Raw genomic sequence first — 9759 nt, 5'->3', positions numbered from 1 at the left:
GTTATAAGTAACACATTGTTTAATCCAATATCAATTACTTAATTTGATATTAAACTGATGCAATGATGGATAGTGGTGAACGAGAAAACAACAAGTAGAAGAGATAAATATTCCTAAGATTGTGAGATTATCATAATAATCAAAGAAATCTTCTCAAATCAATAAATGCTATCTATGAATTTAAGAGAAAATCATGAAGAAACTCAACTCTTAGTATTCTTATTGAAAAACCAAACAATCATAGGCGGTACCCATGCTTTTGGTGCCACATATGCTGAAAAAATAGTAAAATAATCGTAACTAAAATATATATATATATAAAAAAAAAAAAAAAAAAACAAAAGTTGTAAAAAATTGGGGGTGGCCGAACACCGCCATTTTTGCTAAGGAGGTGGCTTGATCCACCCCCAATGGCCAGCAAGGGGGTGACCGAACCACCCCATGGCCTATGGGGGTGGTTCGGCCACTCCAAACTTGTAAAATGGGGATGGTTCGGCCACCCCATTTGGCCTGGGTGGCTTTGGCCGAACATTTTAGAAATCAAAGGCTGAAGGGCCCCTTCTATTTATTTGGAGAATGTTTCCACCATCAGTAGACAAGGAGGATTGAGTGTTAATACAGCAATACTTGTTGCAGGAGTTAACTTTTCCTGCAAACCCGAGAAATGGCCTGCCGTGGAAAATGTGTATTCCTTGCACTGGTGACTGTTTGTTACATGTTATCATCCAACCTTGAAGCAAAACCAAACTCCGAGGCTGACGCTCTCCTCAGATGGAAACACACCCTTGAAAACCGAACATCTCTCCGGTCATGGACACCGCCGGCACCGTCGATGATCAATACAACTGGCCCGTGCACGTGGTTCGGAATTGCTTGCAACATGGCCGCAAGTGTCACACAAATAAGCCTACCAAGCACCCTATTAACAGGTAATCTTAGCAGCTTTGATTTCTCTTCCTTCCCAAACCTTGTTACCCTCAATCTCAATAACAACATTATCAGTGGTCCAATCCCATCCCAAATTGGTAAACTCTCAAGACTGACCCACCTTGATCTTTCCATGAATTTTCTTTCTGGTAATCTTCCCCTTTCCCTCACCAACCTCACCAATCTTTCCTTGCTCTATCTTGCAAATAACTTGATAGGTGGAGAGCTAGACCCGCGTCTATTCACTAACTGGACAAGGCTTGAATACCTTGAGCTCTATAACAACAGTTTCACCGGAATCCTGCCTTCAGAAATAGGCCTCTTGACGAATTTGAAAGAGCTAGCATTGATGAACAATCGTTTCAATGGTTCAATTCCATATGAAATAGGAAATTTGGAAAACTTGGATGCTTTGGCTTTAAGTCAAAACCATCTAACAGGTCCTATTCCTCCTTCTCTTGGTAACCTCAGCAAATTAACTATATTGTTTTTGCAGCAGAATAACCTTTCGGGCCCCTTCCCTCATGGTATTCTCAATGCTCAAAATCTGTCCCATTTGCGTTTGTTTATGAATCAGTTATCCGGTTCAGTACCTGAAGGATTAGCAAATCTCTCATCCCTAGAAAATCTCCAACTTGGTGACAACAAATTCTCTGGTCAGTTACCACCTCTCTGTCTAGGATCACGTCTTCAATTCTTCACCGCACCCTCTAACAACTTCTCAGGTCCCATCCCGAGAGGCTTAAGAAACTGCGAAAGCCTCGTTCACCTTTCACTTAAAGAAAACCAACTCACAGGAATGTTAGACCAGGCCTTGGGAGTATATCCAAATCTCAGTTACCTTGACTTGAGCTACAACAAGTTGAGAGGGGTTCTCTCACCTAACTGGGGAGGCTGTAGAAAATTGACAGCCTTAAAACTCGCAGGCAATAACATCACTGGTGAAATACCCAGTGAGTTTGGAGAATTGGATCAACTAGGGTGGCTGGATCTCTCTTCTAATCAAATTGCCGGTGAAATACCAAAGCAGTTGGGAAAATTATCGAATCTGTTCTTCCTGAAACTGAGAGACAACCAGCTTTCAGGTCAGGTGCCGCCTGAAATTGGTGGGCTTTCCCATCTGGAGGAGCTAGACTTCTCTGCCAATGGGCTGAGCGGACAAATCCCAGAACAACTTGGGGACTTCACAAAGCTGCGAAATTTGTGCTTGAGTAAGAACTACTTTAATGGGACTATCCCAAATAAGATTGGCAATCTAGCTGTTCTGGGCTCACTAAATCTTAGTCACAATTTACTCACAGGTGAAATACCTTTTGAGCTTGGGAATTTGATAATGTTAGAACACCTGAATCTATCTCACAATATGCTCTCAGGTGCCATTCCCTCTTCGTTCAGGCAGATGACCGGCTTAACCACCATCGATTTGTCATACAATGAACTGGAAGGTCCACTTCCTGATAATAAACTCTTTCGCCGTGCTCCTCTTAGTGCATTCAGTAAGAACAAAGATTTATGTGGGGAAGTAAATGGTTTGCGGCTCTGCAATATTATATCACCGGAGAATGATGCTCAAAGCAAAGTGCGGAAAGTTTTTGTCATTGTTGGAGCTTCTTTGTTTGTAACACTGCTAGCATTTGCTTTTGTAGTTTGGGCTTTTACTGTCTCCTCTCGTAGAGCAAAACTTAGAAGCAACCCGGAAGAAGGTGAACCATCAAGTAATGCAAATCTATTCTCAATACTGAATTTTGCGGGGAAGATCGTATATGAAGATATCATTGAAGCCACCAATGGCTTCGACGACAACTTTTGTATTGGGACTGGTGGAAGTGGAAGAGTTTACAAAGCTGAGATGCCAACGGGACATTTGCTAGCAATAAAGATAATCTCGTGCCTGGAAGGTGAAGAGATAGACGACATGAAGATTTTCGAGAATGAGATTCGAGTATTAACAGAAATACGACATAGGAACATTGTTAAATTCTATGGATTCTGTTCTCAAGGACCACACAAGTTCCTAGTATATGACTACGTTGAGAGGGGAAGCTTGGCTAGCATCTTAAGCAATGACAGAGAAGCAAAAGAATTGGGTTGGAGCAAACGGGTGGACATTGTGAGAAGCATAGCAAATGCTTTGTCTTACATGCATCATGACTGCTCGCCGCCAATCATTCATCGGGACATATCAAGCAAAAATGTGCTTCTCAATAGTGAGTTTGAGGCCTGCATATCAGATTTTGGCACAGCGAGGATTCTGAAGCCTGATTCTAGTAATTGGACACTCATTGCAGGCACATACGGTTATATGGCACCTGGTACGCTTGTCGTGAACTAATTTTTTTTTTTTTTTTTCTTTCTTTTAATACTTTCGAGTGCCCTTCTCATTTGTCATTTTGTGGCAGAGCTAGCATACACAATGAGGGCTACTGAAAAATGTGATGTTTATAGCTTTGGTGTTCTGGCTCTTGAAGTGATAATGGGAGCACATCCAGAGGAGCTTCTTTCCTCCCTGAGTACTGGTGAGAAAAGCATTGAGCTTAAGGAGGTGCTAGATCAGCGTCTCCCACCTCCCGCTGCTCTGTTAGAGAAAGATATTGATTCTGTAGTGAAGCAAGCAGTTTCCTGCATAAGAATAACACCAAATGCCAGGCCCACCATGCGATGGGTGTCTCAGGCAATCATCGAAGCTTAAGCAACTGTTGCTAGCTAGCTGCTCTTGGCATCTGTGTGTGTTTTGGTACGGAATTGAAAAAGTAACTACGACTTGTTGAGATGAGACAGAGTTGTATTTGTTCTTCATAATAAGCCCGAATACTGTAGTAGGGAGATGATATGTTCGTGACTTAAGGAGCATTAGGCCAATAAGGAGGATTTCTCCAGTAGTCTTTAAATCCAATAAGGAACCTATGTTCTAATTGTTCCATTGTAACTTCTATAAACAGTAAGAATCCTAGTTAGTGTCCCAGTAAGGAGTTTAGTCAGACTACTATTTGTATTTCTAGTCCCCTTTGTAATTGACGTCTTAGTATCTTCTATAAAACCTTTTTTTTATAACCTTCAAAGAAGTGTCTTATCCCTAATTAAACCCTCATTTGAAAAATAGCCCTAAAGACCCAGCCAGCTCTTTGGCCGAATGTTCAATAGGGGACCGCCGATGTTCGACCATGTGGTCCATGTCCTTAGTATGAACGTTCGGTAGGGGACCACACCGAACATCCGTTGACCAAAGATTGACCCACTAGGTATTTACCAAACATCCCACTTGCTACCCTAGAACCCATGCGCCTCCTTACCCCTATTGATGTGGTCTTTTTGTGTGCAAAAATATCAATAATAAAAATACCACTCACAATAGAACGAATTCTTGTAAAATAGGGCAATATTTAGAGTGTTAAACCTCAAGAACTGCGCAGGTGTTGTTATCAATCTTGTCATGATAAAATATAACTCAATTCAAAATATGATTATTTTGTTTTTCTTTTATAAAAGTAAATGCATAAAAGTAAAAGTAAAGATAAATAGTAATGAAAGAAAGAATAGGGGGTTGATTTCATCGCTAACCGAATAACAATGGTCAATCATAAATTAACAAGAAAAATTCATACAATGCATGATATAAGGCTCATGTCACTCGAGTAGTCATGAAAATACCATAATTAAGATATAAGTATAATCCATCTTCGGTTGGCACAGATTGTTAGCCTAACCTCTAGATGCGGTACGATCCGTCTTCCCTAGGTATGTATTATCAAATCACTTAATTAGTTATAAGCAATTTAAGGGATAAACATAACTCGTCTTCCATACACTAACCTGCGCCCAAGAGTGCCAAACATTCGGGGTAATAGTACAAGTAATCGGGGTAATAGTACACCGAACATTTGCCCAATAGTGTCGAGCATTCGGTGACAATCTGAAAAAGCATTTGTAACATATTCTCCACCTTTGCTGAAGGTATCACGCATCCCTATTCCTATAAATACCTCCCCTTCATTCCTAAGCCTCCCATACACCTGAAATACCAACCCTAGAGTGAGGAGATTTTCTTAAGAGGAAAGGAGAAGGTTGTGGGGAAGTTTGCCATCTTCAAGTTAAAATATTGTCCATACACCAAGCATTTATGTTATTTTGTTGTTATTCTTGTTTTTCTTCAAGTTTTAAAGATGCCATGTTAGGCTTATGTGCCATTTCTCCTTAGATGGAAACATGGGTTTTCAAATATTTTAGAAACACTCATTGTTTTCCTTAGTTTTCATAATATTATATTTCACTATGTTTGTACGAACTTGTCTAGAGCCTAGCGTGTAGTTTGTAACACGGTGACTTGAGGATAGAAGCCAAAGCATGCATTTTGGCCTCTACCCGAACGTTCTCTTCCCATTTTGACCAATTTTTTGCCCCCGAGCTCGAATGTTTGCTCCTTGGATAGAATGTTCGACCAAAGTCCAGAATGTGTAGAAGTAGGGTTTTGCGACTATTTAGCTAGATGTATTTGATTAGGACCTTGTGTAACGACCTAGGGAAAAGCGCTAGCCACATTTGCGCTATTACTCCAAAATGACTAGTCAATTTGGACCTTCCTTATAATTCATTATAAAGCCTAGTTTCACCTAGTAACTAGGCAATGTGAGACTTAGCACTCATGACTATCTTTATAAATCATTCACTCTATGTGGGCTTCTTCTCATCTTTTCAATATGGGACTGGGGTGTTACGAACTCCCCCTCTTAAATTCCTGACGTCCTCGTCAAGGCCATGTCATGCAGTGCTCTAGTACCACATGACCTGGCATTACTAGGTAGCTCTGATACCATTTGTAACGACCTTGGGAAAAGCGTTAGCCACATCTGCGCTATCACCCAAAAGGACTAGTCAATTTAGAACTTCCCTAGAATTCATTACAAAACCCAGTTTTACCTAGTAACTAGGCAATGTGGGACTTAGCACTCATGACTATCTTTATAAACCACTCACTCTATGTGGGCTTCTTTGCATCTTCCCAATATAGGACCGGGGTGTTACACCTTGTGTATCTTTAGTAAATCCACTAGTACTGCGTATAACGATAGTCATGTTTTGTTATAGTAAGAATTCGAAATGTCGGAGAACTCGAGCGAGCGTACCAGGTACGAGGTATGATATAAGTAAATACTTACAGCTACTTTCCTTAAAAACGTGCGATATGTCAGTTGACTGAGCACACGTGTTGTATGAGCATACTTATCTTTTACGCAACTTGGTAGTTCCCTTAATAATTGGTTAATAAGATGCATCGTATGACATGATATACCGGTACATGAGGTATAATGGCTATGGGCTTACTATATATACTTGATCTATGGTTAAATGTGTGCAGATGTGTTGTATGAGCCTTGAATCCAAAGGTTGTTTCGTGACCGGCGAAACCATGTTTGATTGGCGGGTCACTACAGGAAAATTTTGTTTTTCCGCTGTGCAATCCTAACATTATTTATGTTATGGTGTTTTATATTTACTATGGTTAATTATTTAATGATTGTCATTTAATTTATAACCATCTCTGCTTATTAGTGAAAAGTCTTCCGCTGCAGACTCTCTTTAGAGAGAATGAAATCCCAGTGTTTTATTCGTTGTGGAATGAAAATAAAAGCATGTCTGGGATTGCGTTTGAGAGGCCAAAAAGTGTAGTTAACACTCAAAAAATTCGTTTAAAGAAAAATGTACTCGTTTGGTAAAAAAAATTAAAAGCGCTTTTAAGGGTCCAAAAAACCTAAAAATATAAACGCACTTTTGGGAAAAGCTTAAAAATAAAGCTTTTGCCAAAAAGTACATTTTGACTTAAAAGCTCTATTTCTCAAACACAATCTCAAACATGCTCTAAGAGACGAATTATAAAGTTAATTACTAGTTAATTAATTTTACAGGGACGTTACAAGTTCTTCTATTCATGCCTGAAATAAATCAAGTATAGATAGAAAGTAGCAGTCACACTACAAAAAACCAATTTTTTTCTAACTTACATTTTCTGACATGTCAAGTGGTCTGACACGTCAGAAAATCCTCTTGATAGGTCGGTTTTGACGTGTTTCAAGCGTTACAATTGTGGGTGTCAAAAACGAAAAATTTCTGACATGTTAGATTTAACACGTCAGAAATTTCTGACGTGTTTAAAAATGACACGTCAGAATATATTCTAACGTGTCAAATTGACATATCCGAATATTTTCTGACGTGTCAATTTTGACATGTCAGAATATTTCTGACGTGTCATTTTTTGACACGTCAGAATTTCCTAACGTGTCAGAAAATGACACATTAGGGACTACTGACGTGTCAGAGACCATGACACGTCAGGAATTTCTGACGTGTCATAAAAAGACACGTCAGAAAATTTGGTTATTTTTTTTAATTTTTTTTTCCTCCCACTATATATATTTTGAATTTTTTCAGGACTGTGCCCAAATTTTGGATTACAATTAACCTGATATACAATTTATCCATCGATCCATGCAAATAATATACAATTTTTCCATCAATCACAAGTCATATCCTACAATTTTTTCATCAAATAACATAAGTCATATCCATTAACATCAATCACAAACTATTCACCAAAACTAGCTTCAAGACACAAAAAATGACATATATACCAAGTGCGAATGGCCAACGAAAAATAATATAATATACGCCAATTTAACTATCTCTGTTATCATCAATAAAACTATCACAAATACAATTACATCAACAAAGTAACTTATATACAAGTGTGAATAGCCAACCAGACGTTCAATGTTGATCATTGACATCGATAGCATCCTCTCCACGATGTTCATTACCTGCAAATGATAAAACAAACAATCACCAAACAATATTCACTGATATAACTGTTAAAATATATATAGAATATAAAATACTCAAATATGAAAGAGAAAGAAAAGAGAGCAGAAGCGGAAGCGGAAAGAGACGTATGGGCTACATCTTGTATATTCACTGTATTAATCAATATTACATAACTCTCTATTTATATAGAGACAATGAGTAGTGACCAAGAAACCCAAATTAAACCCTAAAATACATAAGGAAAGAAATAAATCCTATATTACAAATTAAATAACGGAAATAGAAAATATTCTAACAAAGGAAATAATATATTCTAACATCCCCCCTCAAACTCAAGGTGTAAGCTTGAGTTTGGAAAAGAGAATAAATTGAAGGCATCTGAAGTCGATGGTTGGATCAAGACAATGCCGGCGAGAAAGGCTGAAAGTGACGGCCGGAGAAATACCGGAGAACAGAGACAAGCTGCTAAAAGAATCCAGTTAAGGGCCATGCCATAACTGACAATGACGGTCGAAGAACGAAAACTAGTCATTAAATCCCTTGAAGGGCCAAACCACATTGTGCTAGGGTTCGCCAATAACAAAGACGAGAAAGGCTGAAAGTGACGGCTGGAGAAATACCGGAGAATGGAGACAAGCCACTAAAAGAATCCGATGAAGGGCCAAGCCGCAACTGACAATGAGGCCGAAGAACGAAAACTAGCCGTTAAAATTCCCGTGAAGGGCCAAAACCGCATTGTGCCAAGAATCGCCAATGAATAAAGCCGTGGATCACAACAAAATTAAGAGATCATCAGAAGAGAATGCTAGAAAACACTATAGAAACGTCATAAGACTTTTTTGAAAGCCACAGAAACAGAAACGTGGCTCTGATACCATGTTAAAATATATATAGAATATAAAATACTAAAATATGAAAGAGAAAGAAAAGAGAGTGGAAGCGGAAGCGGAGAGAGATGTATGGGCTACATGTATATTCACTCTATCAATCAATATTATATAACTCTCTATTTATAGAGAGACAATGAGTAGTGACCAACAAACCCAAATTAAACCCTAAAATACATAAGGAAAGAAATAAATCCTATATTACAAATTAAATAACGGAAATAAAAAATATTCTAACAAAGGAAATAATATATTCTAACACAATCACCAAACAATATTCACCAAACAAATGAAATCCACTAGTTGCAAATGATAATACAAACAATCATTGAGCAACGTCACTATGTAAAGTGAAAGAAAAATGCATGAATATTCACCCAACTCAGTTGTTGATTCTTCCATAGTAAATGATATAACAAAAATAGGTAAAACGTTGAAGTTAGCAGAAAATTCATATAAAAAAGAAAAAAAAAATTAAGTCAATATATATATTCACCAAACAATAATATATATATATATATATGCATGGTCATAGAGCAATCAATGATTTTGTTAAATTTATAGGCATGAGAAGATGAGCTTCGTTTTTGCCATGGCAATTATGAGACATGGGAACTTTTCTTTCTTCCATTGCAATTATAGAGCTTCCATATAGGTTATTAATGTTGGGGGTTCAAAGTAAGAGATGATAAAGAAAAAGGAAAAGCTCCCTCTCTAGAATTGTATGCATTTATATCCATTTATATTTAGAGTTACAAAATTAAGTTTCTGAACAACTATTCTTGATGATATTGATATGCATGTATTGCTTTGTGCCATGCAGTTATATCCATTTATACGCCCATGAATAACTCTAAATAATTATCTCAACCAACACTATTTCATACCAGATCAAATTAAAGCCAACAATTTGAAATATAAATATAATGCATGTAGCATTTTGATAATCTTCCAGTAATATTTTAATTTGTTGAGGAGATTAACACATAGGAGTTTATATATATTCAAATCATGTTATATTAACTACTTAAAATTATGATATTCATCTAGTGTAGACTTGATCGTTTCATACTCTCACACAATCACATACACTAGATTCTTAATATTCTACAAGGACCATAATGGTCCA

General features: G+C 37.7%; 1 protein-coding gene across 1 annotated transcript; it reads left to right on the top strand.

Annotated features, from left to right (window-relative positions):
• Positions 1–664: 664 nt before the first annotated feature.
• LOC132169576 (MDIS1-interacting receptor like kinase 2-like) lies at positions 665–3616 on the top strand. Its single transcript, XM_059580593.1, has 3 exons — positions 665–2373; positions 3079–3239; positions 3327–3616. Exons 1-3 carry the CDS (start codon positions 665–667, stop codon positions 3614–3616), a joined length of 2160 nt encoding a protein of 719 aa, XP_059436576.1.
• The last annotated feature ends 6143 nt before the right edge of the window (positions 3617–9759 follow it).

This window comes from Corylus avellana, chromosome ca2, assembly GCF_901000735.1.
Source record: "Corylus avellana chromosome ca2, CavTom2PMs-1.0".
NCBI lineage: Eukaryota > Viridiplantae > Streptophyta > Magnoliopsida > Fagales > Betulaceae > Corylus > Corylus avellana.
Note: the sequence above shows the minus strand (reverse complement) of the source record. Positions and strands in the feature narration are given on the sequence as shown.